The 25884-nt window shown below is 44.2% G+C and overlaps 1 protein-coding gene across 1 annotated transcript; it reads left to right on the top strand.

The window, feature by feature from the left end:
- LOC101683055 lies at positions 1-25150 on the top strand. Its single transcript, XM_013055129.2, has 3 exons — positions 1-140; positions 17898-19726; positions 24913-25150. Exons 1-2 carry the CDS (start codon positions 1-3, stop codon positions 19687-19689), a joined length of 1932 nt encoding a protein of 643 aa, XP_012910583.2. The 3' UTR covers positions 19690-19726; positions 24913-25150.
- The last annotated feature ends 734 nt before the right edge of the window (positions 25151-25884 follow it).

The raw sequence follows: 25884 nt of genomic DNA, 5'->3' as shown, positions 1-25884 counted from the left end.
ATGCAGGTCACCACAGGGCACTACAGACAGTCCCAGTCCAGCTGCTTCGACCTCATGAACATGAGCTTTGTGATGGGCTATGCAGTGGACACGGTGGCCAGGGCACTCTTCGATGTCTTTTTCTGTGTCAGGATCAGAATGTGGGGTTGGGAGCTGATGGGTGGGTGGCCCATCCCTGGCCTTCAGAGTGACCATCCACTGCTGATCAGCATGGTGGTTACCCACGAAAGCTACCCCATCCCATCAGTCCTAGCTCATGTACTATATAACAAAACAAGCCTCTACTCAGTGGTAGAGCTTGGGACTGTTAACCTCAGGGTTGTGAGTCCAAGCTCTTTTTTGGATGTAAAGATTACTTAAAAATAAAATAAATTAGTAAGGGCACCTGGGTGGCTCAGTGGGTTAAAGCCTCTGCCTTCGGCTTAGGTCATGATCCCAGCATCCTGGGATTGAGCCCCGCATCGGGCTCTCCACTCAGTGGGGAGCCTGCTTCCCCTCTCTCTCTGCCTGCCTCTCTGCCTACTTGTGATCTCTGTCTGTCAAATAAATAAATAAAATCTTTTAAAAAAATTAGTAAAATCTAAAAAAAAAAAAAAAATAGGAAAGACAGGACCTGAATTACACCATAGAGCAAATGGATCTAATGGACCTAACAGATAGATACAGAACGTTCCATCCAAAAACACCCGAACACATGTTCTTCTCACAAGCGTATAGTATAGAACATTCCCCTGGTGAACTCATACAATAGGTCACAAAACAAGTTTTAGCAAATGTAAAAAGATGAAAATCATATCAAGTGCCTTTTCTAAATACTCTAGCATAAAAACTTAAAATCAACAGAAGAAAACTTCGACAATTCACAAATATATGGAAATAAAACAACACCATCCCAAACAAACTATGGGTCAAAGAAGAAGTCAAAGAGAAGCAAACCAAAAATGGAAATGCAACATACCAGCAACACCTATGGGATGCTGAAGGGGTAGTTCTAAGAGGGACCTTTATAGAGAGAAACTCAACATTAAGAATGAAAGAAAGATCTCAAATCAACCACATAAACTGACACCTCAAGGAACTGGAAAAAGAAGAAAGTAAGCCCAAAGTTAGCAGAAGGTAGAAAATAACAAAGATCAGAACAGAAAATATATGAAATAGAAACCAGAAAAATAATCAAACAGGTCAGCGAAACTGAGAGCATTTTTTTTAAGATGAACAAAATGGACAAACTTTTATCTAGATTAAAAAAAGAGAGAGAAGACTCAACTCAGAAATAAAAGAATTACACATATACATACTGTAATATTATTCAGCTGTGACATGAGCAAAAAGGAAATCGTGCCATTTAACTCAACGGGGATGGGCCTTGAAGGCATTTTGCTAAGCAAAATTAAGCCAGAGAAAGACAAATGCTGTATGATATCACATACATTGTTAGTGGTCTAAAAAAGCTGAACTCATAAGAATAGTAAAACAGCGGTCACCAGAGGATGAGGGAGTGGTGTGGGGAGAGAGGAGATGGAGAGATGTTGGTCAAAGGGTACAAACTTTCAGTTATTAGACAAGTAAGTTCTGGGGATCTAACACCCAGCATGGTGATTTTCCTTAATAGTCCTGTATTAGGGACATCTGGGTGGTTCAGATGGTTAAGGCTGGGACTCTTTCTTTTCTTTTTTTTTTTTGGACACAGAGAGAGAGATCACAAGTAGGCAGAGAGGCAAGCAGAGAGAGAGGGGGGAAGTAGGCTCCCTGTTGAGCAGAGACCCCGATGTGGGGCTCAATTCCAGGACGGGGCTCGATCCCAGGATGGGGCTTGACCCCAGGACCCTGAGATCATGACCTGAGCTGAAGGCAGAGGCTTACCCCACTGAGCCACCCAGGCGCCCCATGCCTGTGACTCTTGATCTCAGCTCAGGTCTTGATCTCAGGGTCATGTATTCAAGCCTGGTATTGGGCTCCCCACTGGGTGTGGAACCTACTTTATAAATAAATAAATAATTTGGAAAATTAAAAAAAAAAAAATCCCGTATTATGTACTTGAAATTTGCTAAGAGAATAAACCTTAAGTGTTCTCACCACGAAAAGGAAATGGTAATTTTGTAATGTGACGGAGATATTACCGAACTCTATGGGGGGAATCATTTTTTTTGCAATTCATAAGTGAATCAAATTAGCGTATCAGACACCTCGAACCCTGGAACTCACACAATGTTATGTGCCGATTACGTTGCAAAAAAGCTGAGGAAAATAGTTAAAATGGTAAGTGTTATGTTATATGTATTTTCCCACATTTAAAAAAGAATGAGTGAAGTTAAAAAAACTTCAAAAAACTGAAGCGTGAAAGTGGCTTCCTTTGAGAAACTGTCATCATCATTTTCTAATCAAGATCATGCAGCCTATAAAGGAGCTGTTGTGACATTGGGTGTTGTTGTTGGTTTTTTTTTTAAGGTTTTATTTATTTATTTGAGGTGGGGGAGGCAGAGGGAGAGGGAGAAACAGATTCCCCACTGAGCAGGGAACCCCAGGCGGGGTTTCGATCCAGGGCCCTGAGATCATGACCTGAGCCAAAGTCAGAGGCTTAACCGACTGAGCCACCCAGGTGCCCCATGACATTGCTTTTTTAAGAATCCACTGGAGGTTGTGTTCTTGGGCTTAAAAAGCTTTGTTCTCTGTTCTTGCATAAGAACTACTTTTCACCGTCAGGTAAGTAAGGTAAGCATTTCTTTCAAAAAATAGTAACTTTTTTTGAGTACTTACTCAAAAATATCTTATGACTAAACAACACTGAAAAATGCAGGTGTATTTTATTCTAAGCCTTGTTCAGCTGGAATAATTTAAAAATCTCCTCAAATGCTATTAAGCTTTTAGCAGTTCATAAAACTTCTGATGTGGACTTCTTTTATTTTTTTAAAAAAGATGATTTATTTATCAGAGAGAGCGTGAGTGTGAGCGGGGAAAGGAGTAGAGAGAGAGGGTGAGCGTGTATCTCAAGCAGGCTCCCCACTGAGTGTGGACATCCCCCAACCCCAGGCAGGACTTGGTATCACCACTCTGAGATCATGACCTTAACCAAAATTAAGAGTCATACACTCATACTAACTAAGCCACCCAGGTGCCCCTGGTCTTCTTTTAAACCTTTTTTTTTCCCCCTTTATTTATTTATTTGAGAAAGAGAGAGATCGTGAGTCGGGGAGGGGCATAGTGAGAAGCAGACTCCCCACTGAGCAGGGAGCCAAATGAGAGACTTGGATCCCAGGACCCTGGGATCTTGACCAGAGCTAAAGGTAGATGCTTAACCCACTGAGCCACTTTAAAAAAAACTTGTTTGTATCAGAAAAAGCAACTTAAATTTTCTTCTCACGTCTAATAACGAACTTTAATTCTATTAGTCAAAGGACACACTGCTTAATCTTTGATCTGTAACAACTATTTTAAAACCTGTTTCGGGATCCTTCGTGGGAATACGCTGGTGAGCAAGATAGGCTGTTGGTCCCCGACTTCACAGAGGATTCAAGCCTGTGATTTAAAGGACACACACGTGTGTGTGCAATCTAAAAAAAGAAACAGAACAGACTTTCAAATACAGAGAACAAACTGGTGGTGGCCAAAGGGGCGGTGAGGAGGTGGGCGTGTGTGTGTGTGTGTGTGTGTGTGTGTGTGTGTGGTTGCAGAACAGAGGTGATTAAGAGGTAGAAACCTCCAGTTACAAAACAAGTCACAGAGGTGAAAAATACAACATAGGGAATATGGCCAATATTGTATTAACGTTGCATGGTAACAGTTGGCAATTACACTTACTGAGGTGAGCCCTGAGTAATGTATAGAATTGTTGAATCAAAATATTGTATACCTGAAACCAGTATAACATTGTATGCTCATTGTACTTCAATAACACAAAGACATAAAGGACATACTGTATAAAACTTCAGACCCTTAAAGCCATTGGGCTGGAGAGGACCATAGGACAGTGTTTTCTAAGTTTCTGGCTATGATTCATCAGTGAAACCTCCCACAGACTTTCCTTAGGAAATTTACCTTCTTAACACTTTTTTTTTTGGGGGGGGGCAGGCACTAATTCTATACCCCACTACTGCTGCTGTCTCCATTCTCGCTCCTAATGCTGAAATATTGCATACATCTTAACTAACTGGTACCTTGGTGACCGATGCTGTCTTCAGTCTACCTAACAGGGGATTCTAAAACTATACATGTTATTGCCCCCTTGCCTAGGGCCCTTCTGTGATTCCCCTCTGCTGACAAAATGCTACCCTCCCTATCATGTCCTAAACTCTTTGGCCACTGAAGCCATCCTAGCCTCCTCTTTCCACTTGTGTGTCTCTGTCCCCAGATACACAGACACCCACATCCACTACCCTGGTCCACTGGCAGCTTCTTTAACATGCCAGAGAATTTTAATCCTTCTTTGCTCACACAATGGCCTTGCCTAGCTGAAAGACCTGTTACCCATGCTGGCCCCAGTTTCCTTAACTATTTAGACTTAGAACTATGAAAAGTAATAAAGGGATAGCTCACTAAGGTGGGCTTGGGATGCTCGAAGGGGAGGCTGGTAGAGGGAGCCCTACCAGCCAGAGTCAGTTATAGGAAGATTTGTCAATTATAGATCCCTACCAGAAGAATCCTAGGAGGAAAGCGTTGTCAGTTACTGGCCCCACCAGGAAAGATGTATATTGCATCTCCTACAAGAAAGACCTGCAACCCAGCCAGTGAGAACCTGTCATGACCCTGATCTCTTGCTTCTTTCTAATGGATTTCATTCGAAACAATGCCTCCCAACTTCCTTCTTCTCCTCCGTGGAACATATTCCTCTCTTTTGTTAGAGTTCCGATGGTTTTGCCATAGCTTGCTTATCCTGGATGCAATTCTCTGCTCTTCCTGAATAAACCCATCGTAACTGCCAGTTACATAACTGACAGCCTCATTTTTAAGGTTAACATTACTTGGTGATCAGAAGTGGGATCCAGAGAAGACCCCCAACAAATTCAGAAGCTGGTGAGCAAACAGGTACCTCTACCCTCAGACTCTCCTGGGCTCACTGCTTTCTGTCCAGCCCTGCAGATTGAAGGTAACTTTTCTCCTGCATTTCAAGCTCCATACCTTTCTCCTGGATTTCAAGATCTATTTTAAGGCTTTGGGTTTTCTTGTTTGTTTGTTTTTACTTTGAGAGTGACTGTTTGCCCTTTGGTCCAAGTCCTATTTGGAACCGGACTGTTCCAACAGAACCATGCTGGCCTTTGTTCTGATTTCTTCTTGGAACCAGGCTGTTCCTGTTGACATGGCTGCGTAGGGATTTTTCCTTTTTGCTTTAGAGAAAAATCTCTAAGAAATGGGATTCCCGCCCCCCCCCCCACCGAAACTCCAGCCTGTTTAAACTACGGTCCTTCCACATACACATCTACAACTAAGTAGACTAACTGAACCAGAAGTAATTTAGAACCTCATTATGGAGAACTTTCCATCTCACCATACTTATTTTACTCAAAATTAAATTAGAAAGCCTTGGCTCCTGAAAATTTTTTTTTTATTTTTGTTTTTCTTCTCTTTTCTTTTTTTAGGTTTTATTTATTTGTCAGAGAGACAGAGAGAGCACAAGTAGGGGGAACAGACAGGGAGAGGGAGAAGCAGGCTCCCCGCTGAGCAAGGACCCCAACATGGGACTTGTTTCCAGGACATGGGATCATGACCTGAGCTGAAGGCAGACGCTTAACTGACTGAGCCACCCAGGCGTCCCCTGAAAACATTTTTAAAAGGAAGAAAAAAAAGAGAAAAGAAAAAACCTGAATGGAAAGTCTATCATTATTATTACTACTACTCTTATTATTTTTTTTCTTTTTCTTTTTTTATTAAATTTTATTTTTTTTATAAACATATAATGTATTATTAGCCCCAGGGGTACAGGTCTGTGAATCGCCAGGTTTGCACACTTCACAGCACTCACCATAGCACATACCCTCCTTACCCTACTTTCTTATTTCTAGAAACAACACAGCCACCTGGGGCTCAGACCCCAATTTCAGCACCATTTTCCTGCCAAAGCTACCTGTTCCTCAGACTTTCTCTCTGCTCCCTCCTCTTCTGAACCTATTAAAATCTACTTCTTTAAAGTCTTCTGAGGTTCTAAAGAAGCCTCAGTTTTCTTATGTTCCTTAGATAAGATACTGGGGTTCAGCGCCGATGGCCAAGAAAGCATTCTTGAGATGTCTTCATGCAAAAAGGTGATTTTATTAAACCGGAGGGACAGGACCCATGGGAAGAAAGAGTGGCTCTGGGGTTATGAGGAATGGGCAATTCTATACTTTCAAGTTGGCAGAGGGTTAGGGAGAGTGTAAGTTTCTAAGGAATTCTGGAAGCAAGATTTCCAGGACCATGAAGGGGCTAGCTATTGTTGGGGAAAGGTCATTTTCTACTGTTTAGTAAACCCTCAGTCACCAGTCCCTCCAGATATCTATCACTGGGCCATGTGCTTGGAGGATGATTGCTAACATAGATCTTGGGGGGAGTAGAGATAAAGGGATTGGGATAATGGTAAGCTAAGATTGGATTTTGTCCTGAGCAAAGGAGTAACATCAAGGCAGCTGAATACTCAGAGAAAGTTCACTCGGCCTGTTTGAAGGACGTGTCCATGGACTGAAGGAAGGAAGGGCATTTAATTTTTTCCTTTGCCTTCGCTCACCACATCACCTGGACTATAGCCGAATTGTGGGCCTCAGTGGAAGAGTTTCGCAAAGTGACTGAGGACCCCCATAAGTTTACAGAAGAATTTTAGCATAGTTACTCACTCGTACCAACCTGCTTTCTCAAGATTTGTATCTATTAGTTCACAGGCTTGTCGGTGAGGAAAAGGCCAAACACTGGATGGAACTAGCCCAGTGAGAACAACCTGAAGGGGACTGAGAGAAACAAACCCCTAACTTTTGGCAAGACGCTAGAGCACTTGCTGGAAATCTCCACCAGGCAGTAAGTTAGATTGTCAGAACCTGCTGACTGGTACAAAACTCAGGCTTTCCCACAAAAGCCCGATCAACCTGTTCATGTCTATTATAGTCAACTTCAAGTTGTCTTTTGTTTGTTTATTTTTTTTAACATTTTATTTATTTATTTTACAGAGACAGAGAGAGAGAGAGATCACAAGTAGGCAGAGAGAGAGAGAGGAGGAAGCAGGCTCCCCACTGAGCAGAGAGCCCGATGCAGGGCTCCATCCCAAGATCCTGGGATCATGACCTGAGCCGAAGGCAGAAGCTTTAACCCACAGAGCCACCCAAGCACCCCTCTTTTGTTTTTTGTTATTTTTTTAAGACTTATTTCTTTATTTTTGAGAGAGCACAGTCCATGGCAGACTCCCCATGGAGCGTGGAGTCTGAATCAGGGCTCGATCTCACCACTCTGAGGTCATGACCTGAGCCACAATCAAGAGACAGACACTCAACCAAATGAACCACCCAGGCGCCCCTCCAAACTGGCTTTTTTTTTTTTTTAATTTTAATTTATTTGACAGAGAGAGATCAGAGGTAGGCAGAGAGGCAGGCAGAGAGAGAGAGAGGAGGAAACAGGCTCCCTGCTGAGCAGAGAGCCTGATGCGAAGCTCGATCCCAGGACCCTGGGATCATGACCTGAGCTGAAGGCAGAGGCTTAACCCACTGAGCCACACAGACACCCCCAAACTGGCTTTTAAGAATATTCTGGTCTCCCTTTAGATGTTGAAGTCACCTCATGAGTGGCAGTCAACTCTGTGTTTTTTAATAAACTGGACCTTTTTAGTTAAAAAGACCAGGTTGGGATGGAAAACCAGCCAGTCCAGATTTAGGAAATTTGGCAAACCAGCTCGCTTGCATCCTAGATGAGTCAACTGAAAGAAAAACTTCTAAAATGCTCAATTTTCAGGTCTGGCAAATGAAGGTTCTAAACAAAACCAGAATTACCCTATTTTCTGCTATTATTGCCAAGAGCCAGGGCACGGGGCCCCTGGGTGGCTCAGTGGGTTAAGCTTCTGCCTTCAGCTCCAGTCATGGTCCCAGTGTCCTGAGTTCGAGTCCCATGTTGGGCTCTCTGCTCAGCAGGAAGTCTGCTTGTTCCTCTCCCTCTCCCTATTTATTTATTTATTTATTTATTTATTTTAAAGAATTTATTTATTTATTTGACAGAGAGATCACAAGTAGGCAGTGAGGCAGGCAGAGAGAGAGGAGGAAGCAGGCTCCCTGCTCAGCAGAGAGCCTGATGCGGGACTCGATCCCAGGACCCTGGGATCATGACCTGAGCCAAAGTCAGTGGCTTAACCCACTGAGCCACCCAGGTGCCCTCTCCCTATTTATTTAATGATAAATAAAATCTTTTTTAAAAAATGGATCCTGTGTCCAAAATGTATTAGACGCCATACTTTTGTCAGGTTACTGCCTGTTACTAAAATTCTGGAGCATTCCAGACTCTACTCCCTGGAGGTCAAAGTAATCCACGTCAATGATATTTCCACCAAAAATGCTACTTTTAGGGAGACCAATAGCCAGACCTCTGTCAAAGTCCAAAGATACGTTCTCTCAAATGATAATTTTGGAAAAACTGATAAGAGATATTCAACGGGGGCGCCTGGGTGGCTCAGTGGGTTAAGCCACTGCCTTCGGCTCAGGTCATGATCTCAGGGTCCTGGGATCAAGTCCCGCATCGGGCTCCCTGCTGAGCAGGGAGCCTGCTTCCTTCTCTCTCTCTCTCTGCCTGCCTCTCAGTGTACTTGTGGTTTCTCTCTGTCAGATAAATAAATAAAATCTTTTAAAAAAAAAAAAAAAGAGATATTCAACGTTTGGCCCCAGAGAGGGAGAAACAATATTGAAAATCTAAAAATGGTTGGCTTGATAAAAAGAGAGAATTCTGGATTGGACCAAGTAACAATCTGGCCCTACCAGAAGTTCTAAAATTCCCAGTAACACTGGAACATGCATTAAACCATTGGTCTACTGACACAGTAACAGTGTTCATGAATCAGTATTGGTGGGGAAAGATGCATAAAGCCAAGGAACATGACTACCTTGCTTGTCTTACCTGTCCAAAGTATAGCTCAAGGAAATCTGTTCACGCAAATGAATTTCATACAGCTTCCCCATCTCCTAGATATAAATATGTTTGAGTCATGGTTTGTGTGTTTTATCACTGGACCAAACTTTTGTCATGTAGACAAGCCAATGCTTCTGCTGTTGGAAAACATTTTCCCCACTTAACTTCATAGTGATCAGGGAACCCATTTTACTGGTTAGCTGCTTCAACAAGAGTGTGCTCTTTGGCTGGTTTTTACAACACTTTCATTGTGCAAAGCACAGGAACTGTGGGAAGGCTGTCCCAAGATGAGCCACTCTGGCATGAAGATTATTATTATTTTTCTTAAATAGCTCCACACCCAATTTAGGGCTTGAACTCACGACCCTGAGATCAAAGGTAGCATGCTCTACCAACTGAGCCAGCCAGGCACCCCAAGATTATCTTGAGCCGAAGGCACTGGAGACCCTGCGGGCTCAGAAGAAATATTGGCCATTCCCTTAGCTACATAGAAAAATACAACTGGGGGTCTTTCTCAGAATAAGGGTTATTATGAGAGATGACTTTTATCTGCATGGCCCATCTGTAGGGCAGGGCAAACATCTCATTACAAAACATCTGCCCTTTTGATTGCCCTGGGAATTGCATTCCTTTCCCCTGAAGTCCTGGACCCTTATCCCCTTCTCCTTAGTTCTGGATGAACTATATACCTATTCTGCCTGTTTCTGGAATTTCCATGTCTATTTGGAGTCTCTGTATATAAAAAATCAAACTGAATTTTCTCCTGTTAATCTGTCTCATGTCAGTTTGATTCTTAATCCAGCTAGAGGGACCCCAAAAGGGACAGGAACTCTCGCTCTCAGGCAATCCCATCCTCAGTCCTGAGGGTTATCACACACACTAACAGACTATTAAGACTCAGTAGGCAAGGGGAGCCTGGGTGGCTCAGGTCATGATCCCAACGTCCTGGGATGGAGCCCCTCAATGAGCTCCTTGCTCAGCAGGGAGCCTGCTTATTTCTCTGCCTGACTCTCCCCCTGCTTGTGCTCTCTCTCTCTCTCTTTCTGACAAATAAGTAAAATTTTAAAAAATCAAAAATAAATTTTTAATAAAATTTTATCAAATTTTTAATAAAATTTAAAAATTTTTATAAAACTTTTTAATAAAATTTTAAAAATATAAAGAAAGCAGCAAACCCAGATTGGGCCTGCACACCATCTGAAGCCCTGCTTCATCAAATGAAGATTTCCTGGTGGAAGCAGACAACATCCAGATGGACAGCTTTCCTGGGATGCCCAGACCAGCCCGGATACCTTTTTTTTTTTTTTTTTAAGATTTTTATTTATTCACTTGATAGAGACACGAGAAAGGGAACACAAGCAGAGGGAGTGGGAGAGGGAGAAGCAGGCTCCCACTGAGCAGGGGTCTCAAAGCGGGGCTTGATCCCAGGACCCCGGGACCATGACCTGAGCCAAAGGCAGACGCCTAAGGACTGAGCCACCCAGGCGCCCTAAGCCCAGATACCTTTTTCTCACTCTTGCCTCTCCTAGATTTCCCGTGAAAAGACACTCTCTTTGTCCACATTTCCCAAATGCTTGTGCAGGGGGAAACTTTTCTTTTGATCATGGACTATTGGGAAGAGCCGCGTCATGATCCCGCGTCATGATTTCATGTGCCGTTTCTGAAGGGTTTGAAGGTTCAGAATTCATCCAAGTTCTTCTTTCATCTAAACTACTGAGTGCTGCTGGGTTCTTATCCAAATTCATGGTCTCTGAATTTACAACTTTGTGGACTATATAATTCAAGAATATTTATTTTCAAAACAGTTTTTTTTTTGAGATAACAGCAATACTTTTCTAAAAAAGTCTTTGAAGAGGGCGCCTGAGTAGCTCAGCTGGTTGGGTGACTGCCTTTGGCTTGGTTCATGATCCTGGAGTCTCGGAATCAGGTCCCGCATGGGGGGGGGGGTCCCTACTCGACAGGGGGTCTGCTTCTTCCTCTGACCCCCCCTTCTTGTGCTCTCTCTCTTTCATTTTCTCTCTCTCTCTCAAATAAATAAACAAAATCTCAAAAAACATATATATTCCTTTGGGGGGGAAAAATGTCTTTGAAGATGTGCTGTTTTGCAAAAGTTCATCAGCTGTTGCTTCAAGTTCATACCTTCACTGTATCTTCCCAAAAGCACTCAGTTAATTCTTTCTGTGGGCTTTTGTAGTATTTACTATTCCACTGTCATGACTGCTTTAAGCAGGGACATCCAGGAGACATCCATGAGTCTGGGTTTGCCTTCATAAGGATAAACCTCTCTTCCCTAGGTCAGAATGTGTCAATAAATATTTTCAGTTGGGTACCCTCCAGACCTAGGGTCCTGGTTTAGGACCAACACACAGTTTGGAATTGTGTTACTTTTTTCACAATTTTATTTACTTGTCAAAGAGAGAGCACAAGTGGGAGAGCAGCAGGCAGAGGGAGAAGCAAGGCTCCCCACCAAGCAAGGCGCCCGATGTGAAACTCTATCCCAGGACCCTGGGATCATGGCCTGAACCCAAGGCAGATGCTTAACCGACTGAGCCACCCAGGTGTCTGGTGGAATTCTGTAATTTTTGATTCTGTATTTATCTTTTGGATTCTGTACTCACTCTTTTGTAAAAACAGTGTACCCGATAAGGTGATGCGGGCTCAGTATTTCAACATGATCTCCAGCACATGCAACCTTAAGAAGATACAGACCTGGGAAGGGAAGTGCAAGAGACTTTACCCTCCTCACCCTCCTTGTTACTCGAATGTGGCCTTAAATGGTTTCTAGGTGCTCTGCACTTTCCTTCCAAAGTGGGACATTACAATCAGGAAAGGTCCTTCCTGGTACTGAGGGACGAAACCACTCTATACAAAAAAACCCTAACTCTTGATCAATGATGCTTTCAATCAAAGACTCACAAGGTGGAACCAGGATGCTAGAAGGGGAGGCTGGTAGGGGGAACCCTACTATTCAAGGTCAGCTATGGAGAGAACTGTTAATTACAGATCCCTACCAGAAATATCTCAACAGGAATCATTTCCAGGTCCCAAAGGAGAAAGATGTACATTGCATCTGCCACAAGAAATCAACCACCCCCGCAACTCAGCCAGAGAGAAACTATCATAACCCTGAACTGTTCTCTCCAAGGGAGTTGTTGGTTGTTTTTTTGTTGTTTTTTTTTTAAGATTTTATTTATCTGAGAAAGAGAGAGCATGAGCAGGGGCTGGGAAAGGGAGAAGTGAGCTCTCCGCTGAGCAGGGAGCCTGATCCAGGACTCGATCCTAGGACCGCTGGGATCATGACCTGAGCCGAAGGCAGACGCTTAACAGACTGAGCCAACCAAGCACCCAGCAGGGGACTTTTGTTCAGAATAAACCCTCCCAACATCCTTCTTTACAAAATAATGTTCCTCTCTTGTTTGTTGGACTCAGCTATGGTTTTTGTGTAGCATGCTGCTCCTGGATTGCCATTCTCTGCTATTCCTGCATAAACCCATCTTTTGCTGATAAAATAACTGGGAGTTTTTATTTTGAAGGTGAGCAGAACAGAGCTGTAATTCCACTTCCTGGTACTGCGTTGACTACCTGTTTCCCCATCATCCCCCTAGTATGTGTTCAAATGGTTCAGTCTTGAAACCGTCTCTGCAGACTTCTGGTCCCCTACACTTTAGCATATTGTGTACTGATTTGCCACCTAGTGGCTGTATGACCTTGAACAAGTTGGTCCCCGTTTCTCCATTTCTTCAACTGTAAGACCCAGGTAATAATCAAACCTTCATGAAAATTAAAGGACTGTGAAAATAAAGAGGTTCGTGTGAACCATCCTGACACAGAGAAAGCAGTTAGGTAAAGCTGTTAATATTATCATCAACCTTTCAGTAATAGCAGGAAATGTGTCTTAGTGGGTAAAGAGCTTACGCAAACTTTGAAGAAACCTGAAAGACTTTATGAAGAATCAGACTGATAGATTTCATTAAAAACAAAGATAGTGGGTGCCTCAGTGGCTCAGTCGGTTGGGTCCTGATCTCAGGGTCACGGAATGGAGCCCAGGGTTGGATTCTGAGCTTAGCACAGAAATTGCTTGAGATTCTCTCTCTCTTCCTCTCCCTCTGCCCCTCACCCTGCTCATGCTCTATCTCTCTCTCCCAAAAAAAAATAAATAAATAAAAATAAAAATAAAGATGAGAGTATGAGCTTCACATACGGTCTTGCAATGGGAAGACCTCTCACTAATGAGAACTTTATCCTAACACAAATGGAAAATATGACTGTACCAAGCCTACACTAAAAATGGACAAACAGAAAAAGAAATTCCCTGGAGAATAGGATATGGTATTTTTCTACTGGACAATTAACTCTTTCTTAGAAGCTGCAGTAGGGACAAGAGGATGTGGTTGTTCCAGTACATAAAAGATGACCAGTGCTGTGTCCTCCATTTACAGAGTTCTACTGAGCCCCACAGGTGGGAAGAATTGTAATTTCCTGGGCCAACATCAGAACGGCATAATTTTTAGATTCTGAAATTGCAGAGTTTTCCTGCCACTATTAACCAGTCCTATTGTTATTTTGTTTAAGTAATAGCATGTTTGTCCAAGAAAAGTAAATAATATAAACTAATATAGACTTTCTTTAAAACACCTATTTTATACATTCTGATGTTAAAAATAGGTGTATATTTATCTATTGTATTGTTATTATTTTTAAAAGATTTTATTTATTTATTTGACAGAGAGAGAAATCACAAGTAGGCAGAAAGGCAGGCAGAGAGAAGGGGAAGCAGGCTCCCCGCTGAGCAGAGAGCCCGATGCGGGGCTCGATCCCAGAACCTGGAGATCATGACCTGAGCCAAAGGCAGATGCTTAACCCACTAAGCCACTCAGACTCTAGAGGGGTCTTTTGTTTGTGGGATTATTTTATTTCCCTCCAAAAATAGAGTTTTTCTTATGTCAGCATCCTATATATAGCAATATTTCTCAACAGATTTTTTTTAAAGAGAGGATGGTGGGATTGGGGCCAGAGAGAGAATCTTAAGCATGTTCCGTGCCCAGCACTGAGCCCAACATGGAGCTCTACACACACCCCTGAGGTCATGACCTGAGCCAAAATCAAGAGTCGGATGCTTAACAGACTTAGCCACCCAGGCACCCCTCAACAGAAATTTTCTAATCAAGTATCCCTAATGTCAAAAGAAAGCAAGCCCTGGGGTACCTGGCCTGCTCAGTCAGTAGAGCATTTGACTTTTGATCTCAGGGTTGTGAGTTTGAACCCCACCTTGGGTATAAAGATTACTTAAAAATAAAATCTTAAAAAAAAAAAAAAAGATGGGACATCTGGATGGCTCAGTCGGTTAAGCATCTGCCTACGACTCATGTTATGATCCCAGAGTCCTAGGACGGAGTCCTGCATCAGGCTCCTTGCTCAATGGAGAGCTGCTTCTTCCCCAACCTGCCGCTCCCCCTGCCGTGTTCTCTCTCTGACAAATAAAATCTTTAAAAAGGTTTTAAAAAGAGAAAAAAGGTGCTTATCCTGGAGATATAGCACAAAGCTTTGTCTCCTATTAAATGTATATGGATATTGTATTCTACCCTATAATATCTTGTGCTTATTTTGATATTCATGAAATTGTTAAAAATATAAATATACAAAAAAGAAATATGAATATTTCATATAAAAATTTCTCAAGTGGGCGCCTGGGTGGCTCAGTCAGTTAAGCCTCTGCCTTCGGGTCAGGTCATGATCTCAGGGTACTGGGATCAAGCCCCACATCGGGCTCTCTGCTCAGCAGGGAGCCTACTTCCCCCTCCCCTGCCTGCCTCTCTGCCTACTTGTGATCTCTCTCTCTCTGTGTCAAATAAATAAATAAGGGGGCGCCTGGGTGGCTCAGTGGGTTAAAGCCTCTCTCTGCCTTTGGCTCAGGTTATGATCCCAGCATCCTGGGATCAAACCCCACATCGGGCTCTCCGCTCAGCAGGAAGCATGCTTCCTCCTCTCTCTCTGTCTGCCTCTCTGCCTACTTGTGATCTCTGTCAAATAAATAAATAAAATCTTTAAAATAAATAAATAAATAAGATCTTAAAAAAAATTCTGAAGTTTCTTACTACTAAGAAACTGAGCCTCCGGGGCGCCTGGGTGGCTCAGAGGGTTAAGGCCTCTGCCTTCGGCTCAGGTCATGATCTCAGGGTCCTGAGATCGAGCCCCGCATCGGGCTCTCTGCTCAGCAGGGAGCCTGCTTCCCTTCCTCTCTCTCTGCCTGCCTCTCTGCCTACTTGTGATCTCTGTCTGTCAAATAAATAAATAAAATCTTTAAAAAAAAAAAAAAAAAAAGAAACTGAGCCTCCTTGAAGGTGTACCATGGTTATATACATGAGTCTTTGTGTTAAAGTCAGCCACATAGTCTAATATTTCTGAATAGCCACAAGGAATGAATTTTTATCTTGGGTATTTAACTTGTTAAATACAATCTGTTTTCTCATTTTATATTCTATTCCATTATACCTGTTTATTTTCATATTTGTATTTTAAACTACTTGCTATCAGGGAAAATTGACACTGTAGGAAGATGGACCATGTTTTATCTTGTGACATCCGGTATCCTTAGCATATTTCTGGGGTACCTAGGTTCAGAAGTAATGTTATTGGTTGACCAAGAAGTTCATGAAACATTGTTTCTTAAACTTTTAGAAACACTTACAAAGAAAAAAAAAACAATTATAAAGAGAAGGTGCTGCTTTGTAATGTATTTTTTAAAGATTTTATTAATTTTATAAATTAATGGGGGGGGGATGGGAGGGAGAGAGCATGAGCCAGGGGGAGCAGCAGAGGGAGAGGGAGAAGCAGACTCCTTGCTGAGTAGGGATCCTGATGCGAGGCTCAATCCAGGAACCTGTGATCATGACCTGAGCCAAAGGCAGTCACCCCAGGACAGCCACCCACACTCCCTTGTAATACATTTTAAAAATCAAAGTACAGATGATATGAAAATGTTGGGGTTCTGAGTGAATAGTCGAGAAAGAATTCTTGAGACATCTCTGGATGTCTCAAGCAAATAGGTGGATTTATTAAAGCATGGGGATAGGACCAGTAGACAGAAAGCTGCACTTGGATTGTGAAGGGTGGCTGAGGATATACTTTCAAGTTGGGAGGGAATCAGGGGTATGTAAGTCTCTAAGGAATTTTGGAAGCAAGGTTTCCAGGACCTTGAAGGGGCAGCTATTGTTCAGAAAAGGTCATTTACTACTGTTTAGTAAACCCTCAGTCACCAGACCCTTCAGATGTCTATCACTTGGCCATGTGCTTGGAGGATGATTGCTAACGTAGATCTTGGGGGGGTGGTAGAGATAAAGGACGTTTCCAAAGGAATTTGTATATGTTAAAGTAGACCCATAGGATCCAGAGGGATTGGGATAATGATAAAGCTAAGACTGCCTTTTGTCCTTAACAAAGTAGTAACACTTAGGCAGTTGATTTCCTAGAGGAAGGTCACTCTGCCTGTTTCAAGGACTTGTCAGTGGGCTGTACATTCTGGGGAAATTTAATTTTTTTCTTTTGCCTTTGCTCCCCACATCACAAATGCTGGGTGTATGGAAGTAGAGAGGAACTGTTTATATCGTCCTCACAATTTTTCTGCACATCTAATCGATTCTAAAATTAAAAGGTTATTTTTTAAAATATTTATTTTAGAGAGTGACAGATACAGTATGAGAAGGGGCAGGGGCATAAGGAGAAAGTATCCTCAAGCCAACTCCCCGCTGAGCAGGGAGCCCCACTTGGGGCTTGATCTCATAACCTTGAGATCACAACCCAAGCTGAAATTAAGAGTCAGCGGTCTAAGCAACTGAGCCACCCAGGCCCCCCCTTCTCTGCCTACTTGTGATCTCCCTCTGTCAAATAAATACATAAAATCTTAAATTTAAAAAAAATCGACCTTTCACAACTGAGGGACCAACGGTCAGTTCTTGGCTATGACTTTTAATAACAGAACTTGAATGACACTAGGTCTTATACTAGTTTTAATATTCTCTCGCCCACTTCTCAAGCTTCAAATGAGCTCATTTTTAATCTACTGTGGTTTTCGGGCTCCAGTGGATCCTCCTATTTTTGACACAGTCTTCCTACCTTACTCTGTTGGGATTAGTGGAAAAAGCTGTTATTTAAGTACTCCCAATGGTCTGGGCAAGCAGGTGATCAAAAGTGGTAACAATGAAGGGGAAGGACATGTAGAGTGTTAAAAGCCTCAGGAATTCACTTCTAGGGGCGTCTGGGTGGCTCAGTTGGTTAGGCGACTGCCTTCGGCTCAGGTGATGATCCTGGAGTCCTGGGATCGAGTCCCACATCAGACTCCCTGCTCAGCAGGAAGTCCGCTTCTCCCGCTTATCTCACTCCTCTCATGCTCGCTCGCTCTCTCTCGCTCTCTCTCAAATAAATAAATAAAATAAAAAAGAAGAATTCACTTCTAGGTCTTGTATTAAAGAATGTCACTACCAGCAAACGGATAAGATGGGAACTAAGATTTAACAGGAGATCCTAATCTGGCCAATTCACCAAAACAAAGAAAACGCGTGACCTCCTGGGAAGGGGGCAGCACTGGGATCCACTCCCAGCTGGGGAAGGAGTTACCATAAAGAGGGCCCTTGGGGCACTTGGGGGGGCTCAGTGGGTTAAGCCGCTGCCTACGGCTCAGGTCATGATCTCAGGGTAGAACGCGAGGGGTATGGGGAAAAGAATGCAGCTACTTCATTCCCCCAAAGCGGGGACACAGCCCACAGTCCCCAAACGTAAATTCCCACACTCGTGTCCCCACCTGCCAGACTCCGCGCTGGGGAAATCCGGGAGTGACGCAGCGGGCAGAAACACTGCGCATGCGGTGAGGATTGGCGCGTGGGCCACGGGGCGTACCGCGCATGCTCCCCTCGCTGGGGCGGAGCCTCGTTTTCCCGCCCTCTCGCCCCGCCCCCTGCGCGGCGCACCCCCCGGGCGTTGCCATGGCGACCCGGGGGCCACAGCAGGCGGACGGCTGCACAGCCAGCCAGGTCTCTGAGGACCTGGCGGCGGCGGCGGCGGCGGCGGCGGCGGCAGTGGCGGGTCATGGAGCTTTCAAGAAACAGCGTGGAGACCAGAAAGCCCACGGGCCTCGGGCGCTGCAGGCATTTCTTCTGGTTGGGCGTGGTCTTCGACACGGTGGGCGCCACCCTGCTGTTCACCGGGGTCTTCGCGCACCTGCTCTTCTACGACCTGCTGCTCTACCTGGGTTCCATCATCATCTTCTTCAGCCTGCTCTGGTGGGTCTTCTGGTACACCGGCAACATCGAGCTGACCGCCGAGGAGTCCCTGAAGGAGCCCTTCCACGTGCCGTCCTCCACGGCGGGGAACGCGCTGAGCCAGCGCCTCTCTCACACCCTCTGCAACGTGTCCCGCAGCTTGACGCGGATCCGGCGGCGCTGCGCTCCCAGGACCTTCCTGCTTAGATCTGCTTCTCTGAGTATGACCGGCCCGGCCCGGCCCGAAAACCAGCTGGAGCAGGAAGATCGGGGCAAAGACGCAACGGCAGGTGCCCAGGAGAGCGGCGACGCGCAAAACCTGGGCAGCGAGGACCTGGGCCCCAAACCTGAAGCTGTCGTGAGTTCGGAGGGAGTTCGCTCCCCAGGGCCTGGTGCTGGGTCTCTGGGCGCCGAGGTCCGGCTGCCAGGGCCTGTGAAAGCATCGTTTTTCACTCATATAGCGGCGCCCGAGTTCCCTCCGTCTCCTCCCGACCAGCCTCAGCCTCTAGCCGTCCTCTCCTCCAGGAGCCTGCCTGCTGTTCCCTCGGCCTCCACCCGCCAGCCTCTAGCTCTCTCTGTTTCCAGGAGCCAGCCTGTGGCCACTGTTGCCTCTGCAGGCCAGTCTGCTGGCTGCAGGCCAGAAGCCTCCCTGGCTTCTACCAGCCCTCCTCTGCTCACTCTTGCCTCTGAGAGTCAGCCTGCTGTCCTCTTGTCCTCGATGACTCAATCTACAGTGGTCCTTGCCTCTCAGAACGAGCCCTTTGTGCCTGTGGCCTCTTGGGACCACTCCTCAGTTTCTCTGGCCTCTCAGGTCCATAACTTGGTGCCAGTGCTTGCACAGACCAACCTCCAGATCCTTTCGGCCTCTCAAAGCCACCCTCTGGTGTCTGCGGCTGCACAGAGTCACCTCCAAGTCCCACTGGCCTCCCAGAGCCAGCTGGAGAATATTCCCCTGGCCTCTCAAACTCCATCTTCAGGTGCTCAGGCTCCCCAGTCGGAGGGCCTGGCTCCCCCTGGGTCTCTGATCCAGGTCCCAACATCCCAGTCTTTACAGGCCCAACCTGTGAAACTTCGGATCGCCCTTGCTGTCCAGGACTTTCAGGCCTTCTATCACAACCAACAGACCCCCCAGAGCATCTCTTCTGTCCAAGAGATTTCTCCCAGCCAGTCTGCGCCTGTCCAAGAGTTTCAGAAGAAGCCAGTTGCACAGGCTTTTGAGACTCTGCCACCAGCGGTCCAGGAGCTAAGTCAGGAATTCCCTGCCACCGTGTCCCCGCCCCCTGAGTCCCAAGCTCCAGCTTCTCAGGCCCAGCAATCCGTGTCCCCTGAGAGCACAACCGCCCCTGCCTCAGAGATGAAAAGTAGCCCTCCCTAGTACAGAACCAGACCCCAGCCATAGGCCGCTCTGCCAAGTAAGTGCCGTGGGCAGAAACTTCACCTGTAGTATTCCTTGATTGTTTCCGGGTCTGTGTTCTGATGGTTTCCTCAATCCCTTCTGCTGGAAAAAACCAAGTGGAGGCAAATGGCCTGTTCCTTGGGGGATTAGATCTTTTCCACTTTGGTAGGGTTTTTTTTGTTTGTTTGTTTGTTTGTTTGGAGGCAAATAGCCTGTTCCTTCGGGGATTAGATCTTTTCCACTTTGGTAGGGTTTTTGTTTGTTTGTTTGTTTTGTTTTGTTTTTTGTATCCACTTTGTTAAGTTTTTGAAACCTGGTGAGGTTAAGGTCTTACCTACTCTATCAGAGTGAGATTGCTTTCTTTTTATTTAGGCTTTGTAAGGGCAGGGTCATTAAAACATTCCATCAGGACCTGTGGTGCAGTGGGGAAAGAGACTCAGCACTGCTTCTGAAACAGAATGATTTTTGGTGGTAAAGGGACACAGCATGAAATAGCAGAGAGCCCTTCAGTGCCCTCTCAGTTCTTTTTTTTTTTTTTAAGATTTTATTTATTTATTTGACAGACAGAGATCACAAGTAGGCAGAGAAGCAGGCAGAGAGAGGAGGAAACGGGCTCTCTGCTGAGCAGAGAGCCCAATTCGGGACTCAATCCCAGGACCTGGGATCATGACCTGAGCTGAAGGAAGAGGCTTTAACCCACTGAGCCACCAGGTGCCTGTGTTCTTGAGCAGCCTTCATGATTCTATCAAGGAGAGCACCTTAGTGTGGACTTAGTGATCTCCAGCAGCTCTCCAACATTTTGGTAGGCAACAGCTGCACCAGCTAGGATGTAATACTATGTATATTCAAGTTATTTCAATGGATAACTTCTATTTATGCCAAGTCATGCTGGTTTTTCTATTTGAAATAGTGATCGTTGCTTTTCAAAATACATTTATGTAAAAAAAAAAAAAAAAACACTGAAACAATTTAAAGGTAAAAAGTAAGTGTGTAGTGAAACTTGAATGATCCTTAACTTTGGAAACCATTTGGCTGTTTGTAAATCCCATGAGCTTTCTACTAAATCGAAAGACCCTTGGTGCTAACCTGTTTAATGAACTCCACGGTTGAAGCTACTGAGGACCAGTTCCAATGAACTCCCCAACCCCTTATCATTTAGAAAGGTAGAGAAGGTCATGTGAAGGTCAAAATTGGTGAGCCTGCTTCTCAGTCGGTTAAGTGCTGCCATAATGGTATTTGGGCTGAGAATCCATTTCCTGGTCTTTCTCTTTAATCCTGTTCCATAAATTACCTACTCTGGAGGAGAAATAGAGAGCAGAGCACTATTTGGAAGTTATGTTTTTTTTTTTTTTAAGATTTTATTTATTTATTTGTCAGAGTGAGCACAGGCAGACAGAGTGGCAGGCAGAGGCAGAGGGAGAAGCAGGCTCCCGCTGAGCATGGAGCCCGAGGTGGGACTGGATCCCATGACACCGGAATCATGACCTGAGCCGAAGGCAGTGGCTTAACCAACTGAGCCACCCAGGCATCCCTATTTGGAAGTTATGTTAATGCTCCTTGTTTAAATGCTACCAATACGTTATCCACAAGGTTATTTCCTATTGGTTGGTTTCATTTCCGGAGTAGGGAACAATTGAATATTCAGTGATGTCAAACTCTTAATTATCTTATAATTTTCTCGAACTTTCCTTCAAGAGAGTGTATATAGGTATACACACACATATATATTCTACAGATAATCTGTAGGGACAGAGCACTCTGGCTCTTTTGGTTTGTACAGTTTGGACACTCAGATCTTTTTTTAAAATATTATATTTATTTATTTGACACGGAGAGATCACAAGTAAGCAGAGAGGCAGGCAGAGAGAGATGGGCGGGGGCACGCAGGCTCCCTGCTGAGCAGAGAGCCCGATGAGGGGCTGGATCCCAGGACTCTGGGATCATGACCAGAGCAGAAGGCAGAGGCTTGAACCCACTGAGCCACCCAGGCACCCCAAGATTTTAAAATTAAATAAATTCAGTGACTCACGTTTATTTTTATTAAAAAACAAAAATAAAAAAGCAAAACACTAACAAACCACAGTCATTCTGGAAGGAAAAGATTTGGTATGACTGAAAGTGATCATGAATTTTTTCCTGTTAATCGTATCCTTTCATGAAATTTATATGGTTGAATTAAGTCTCAATGTAATTCTTGAAGGAGGCTTAAGCACTTACTAGCTGCCAGAAATATTGGTAAACACGTATAGAGGTGAAAGGGTGCAGACCTTGGCATCAGAAGGCTTTGTTATAAACTTAGTCCTCTAACTTAAAGGAACAACTGTAAAGAGGAGAAAATTTTAGACAAGAAAGAAAAAGGGGTTTTCCTAGTAATTCTTAGTGGAAGAATTATTTTTTGATAGGAAGAGCCATGAAGTACCCTTCAAATAATTATTTTACTGACCAGACATTTACTGAATCTCCGCTAAGTGCTAGTCAATCACATTATGTCCTAGGGATTCAGAGTTAAGTAAGAGTCCTCTGCTATCCACATGCTCACTATTTATCAAGGAAGAAAGAGATACAGAAATAATTAGTGCAGGGGTGCCCGGGTGGCTCATTTGATTGAAGGTCAGACTCTTTGATTTCCGCTCAGGTCATGATCTCAGAGTGGTGAGATCTAGCGGTGCATCAGTGTTGGACTCTGACCTGGGTGTGGAGACTGCTTAGGATTCTCTCTCTCCCTCTCCCTTTTCCCCAAACACCCCCCCCACCCCAGTTTAAAAATAAATAAATAAATAATAAAAATGGGGGCGCCTGGGTGGCTCAGTGGGTTAAGCCGCTGCTTTCGGCTCAGGTCATGATCTCAGGGTCCTGGGATCGAGTCCCGCATCGGCTCTCTGCTCAGTGGGGAGCCTGCTTCCTCCTCTCTCTCTCTCTGCCTGCCTCTCTGACTACTTGTGATCTCTCTCTGTCAAATAAATAAATAAAATCTTTAAAAAAATAATAATAATAATAAAAATGAGAGGGAGGGGGAAGAAAAGAAATGACTCATGCAGTATGCGATAACTGAAGTCTAGTCCCAGCCTTTCAGAATACAGGCATAGGCTACATGAGGGATTTTTTGAGTTTGATCCCAAAGTAAGCATTCATTGGGTTAGGGAGATGGGAAGAACATGGCTTGCAAAGAGAAAAAGCATCAACGAGAAGGCAGAGACCCATAAAAGTCCATGACTTGCGGGGGACACATTTGGGAAAGGGTAATCTGATGCTGTAGTCATGGGTTCTTGGGACTCGGAGGCTGAGGTAAGGGGAGAAGCTTTGAAGGCTTGTGAAGAAGGATAAGGGGTATTAAAATCAAACCTGTGGTCTCTGTTGTAAGGAAATGGCAATAGGCCAATAATGAGATAATAATTGCCAAGATGTCTCCCAGTTAGTTTTGAGCGGAAAATGGACCTCTTAGATGCTAGCAGCAGTTTCTAACCCAAGTGTGGGCTCCATGGGCGTTCATCTCGGAAAACACTTTCTGGTGTTTATTTACCTGTACGTACCTTTTTTTTTTTTTTTTTTTTTTTTTTGCTACTACGATGACATCAGGTAGAAGGAATACCAAATGTTATGACACATTGCTCTATATTGACTGTAAGATACATATTACCTAAAATAAGTGTTGACACGTTTTTTTTTTTTTAAGATTTTATTTATTTGACAGACAGAGATCACAAGGAGGCAGAGAGAGAGCGGGGAAGCAGGCTCCCTGCTGAGCAGAGAGCCCAATGCGGGGCTTGATCCCAGGACCCTGAAAATCATGACCTAAGCGGAAGGCAGAGGCTTTAACCCACTGAGCCACCCAGGCACCCTGACACATTTTTTCTATAAAGGCCCAGACAGTAAATATTTTAGGCTCTGTGGGCCAAGAAGCAAAATCAAGGATATTATGTGACTGTTTATATAAGAAGAGAGAAAGCTACCCTAGTTTGCCTGGGTAGGCGGAAGAGTTAGTTACTTTGACCCCAGTCACAGCATCTGGAGGCCTTCCCCTAAGAGCAGCTGGCCTGGGACAGAGGGGCATGGCCTGGCCTTTCAGGCCTGCAGCTAACCTGGTGCTTCGCTCTGCCCCAGTGACACCCAGGCCTGAGGATGGAATTCTCTGCTCTCAGAGAACCTGGCCCTGTCATCTTGGTCCGCTGGCCTGAAGATGGGTCATTTCCAGAGTCTCTGACTCCCAGCTTCAGATTCCCCTGTGTGGTGCCTAGCATTTGCCAACACTGGAGTCTAGAATGTGTAGGTGGTGGTGTTCAGGCCCTGAGCAGACCCATGACCAGACAGGCAGCCACTGGGAGCTCTGAGGGGAGCAGGGATGGAAGCTGACGCCCAGGTAGGTCTTGGAAGCTCTCAGGGGCTAGGCCACCGTGACACAAAACCGCAGAGCGAGGAGGGGTTCTCCTGGTATTTGGTGGGTAAAGGCAGAGGGGCCGCACACCATACACGGTGCACTGGCCAGCCCAGCCCAACACAGAATTATCCCACCCACAACACTGTTACTGTGAGGTTGAGGAACCCTCATGTAGAATAATTTAAAAAACTGCTCTCCAGTTCATGGGGTGCTTAAGGAAAGATCTTATTCTCAGAGGACTCATTAGCTTTTCAACAGTCATGGTATCTTTTAGACCATGAAGATTTTATTCAGCTTTGTTTTATTTATCTTTATGTAAATTTATTTTTATTCACTTTTGTTTTATATATCTTTATATCTTATATTCTCATTTTGAATCAACACAGATGTGGCAGCATTTATTAATACCATTTATTGGGGGTGTTTATAACAGACTACACATTGTACCAAATAATTTACAGGCTGCGTCTTATTTCCCATAACAATCAGGTAGGCACCATTATTGTGTCCACGTCAAGGAAGGTAGACGTGATATAGATTGAAAAGTTAAAGCATTTTCTCAGTGCCACACAGATAGCAGAGCTAGAATTAATGTGCAGTAGATATATGATTTGTTAAAAGGTATAGATTATAAGTTTTCCTTCCACGTTAAAGTTATTAATGAGCCTTTTTTTTTTGGTAAGCCTGTCATTTGTAACACTCCAGATCGGTCTATGGGTGACTTCAAGGTTGAAAACTTTACTCCCAGAGAGACAATGAATATCAAGAATTGTTCCACTCTGTTTATAAATATGACCTCACATAAAAATTGCTTTTTTTCTTTCCAGAATCACCGAAGTTTCCACAGATTTAGGTTCCAACTTTATGAAAGCACAAATACATACCTTAACCTCGTTTTGGAAACCTCTGTGTGGGGTCCTGACCTGTCTCAGACCAGCAGGCCTCCAACGCTGCTTCTGCCAAGTATGTTTGTGTCAGTGTTGGGGAGAGTTTTCCAGATTCACGTCATACATTTCTTTATTGCCAGAATTTTAAGCCATAATAAACTATGCTATTCCAAATGAACTTTGTTTTTAAATAAGTTGGTTTTTAAAATAGACTCCTTGTGAAAACATTCCAGCGTTCCAGTGGAAAAGAACGCCTAGCATACTCTGGGTAAAGGTGAAAGTAAGTACGCTTCCCACAGAAACGGACACTGGAAAGTGTAAGTCGGTGCATTTAAGGGTACTTCGTGACCTCGCTAATGAAGAGAAAACTTACAATCAGTGCATTGTAACATGCCACAATTTATACTTACATGCTTATTTTGATTTAAGGAACAAAAATTTCCCATTTTCCCAAGTATTTTAAAATCTGATTGGATTGTATCTTTTAATGATAAATAAAATGCATTTGAGAGTATCCTCCTCTTACATTCCTTCTTTGCATCAGTAGATTATAGATGCGAGAATGCTCTAATAGATGGGTAGTTTTCTCTTTTTTAATTTTTTAATATTTTAAATTTTTTTCTTTTTTTTTTAGATGGATCGTTTTCTTTTTAAATTTCTAGTAATAGGCAAAAGCATTCTTTTTAAAGATTTTATTTATTTATTTGACAGAGAGAGGTCACAAGTAGGCGTGGGGGGAGGAGCAGGCTCCCCGCTGGGCAGAAAGCCTGATGGGGGGCTCGCTCCCAGGACCCTGAGATCCTGACCTGAGCTGAAGGCAGAGGCTTAACCCACTGAGCCACCCAGGTGCCCTGGAAAAAGGATTTTTTAGATGGTACAGAACTTTTGATCAAAACTTCCAAAAATTTAAGC

Source organism: Mustela putorius, unplaced genomic scaffold, assembly GCF_011764305.1.
Source record: "Mustela putorius furo isolate JIRA1106 unplaced genomic scaffold, ASM1176430v1.1 tig00004007_pilon_pilon_pilon, whole genome shotgun sequence".
Classification (NCBI taxonomy): Eukaryota; Metazoa; Chordata; class Mammalia; order Carnivora; family Mustelidae; genus Mustela; species Mustela putorius.
Note: the sequence above shows the minus strand (reverse complement) of the source record. Positions and strands in the feature narration are given on the sequence as shown.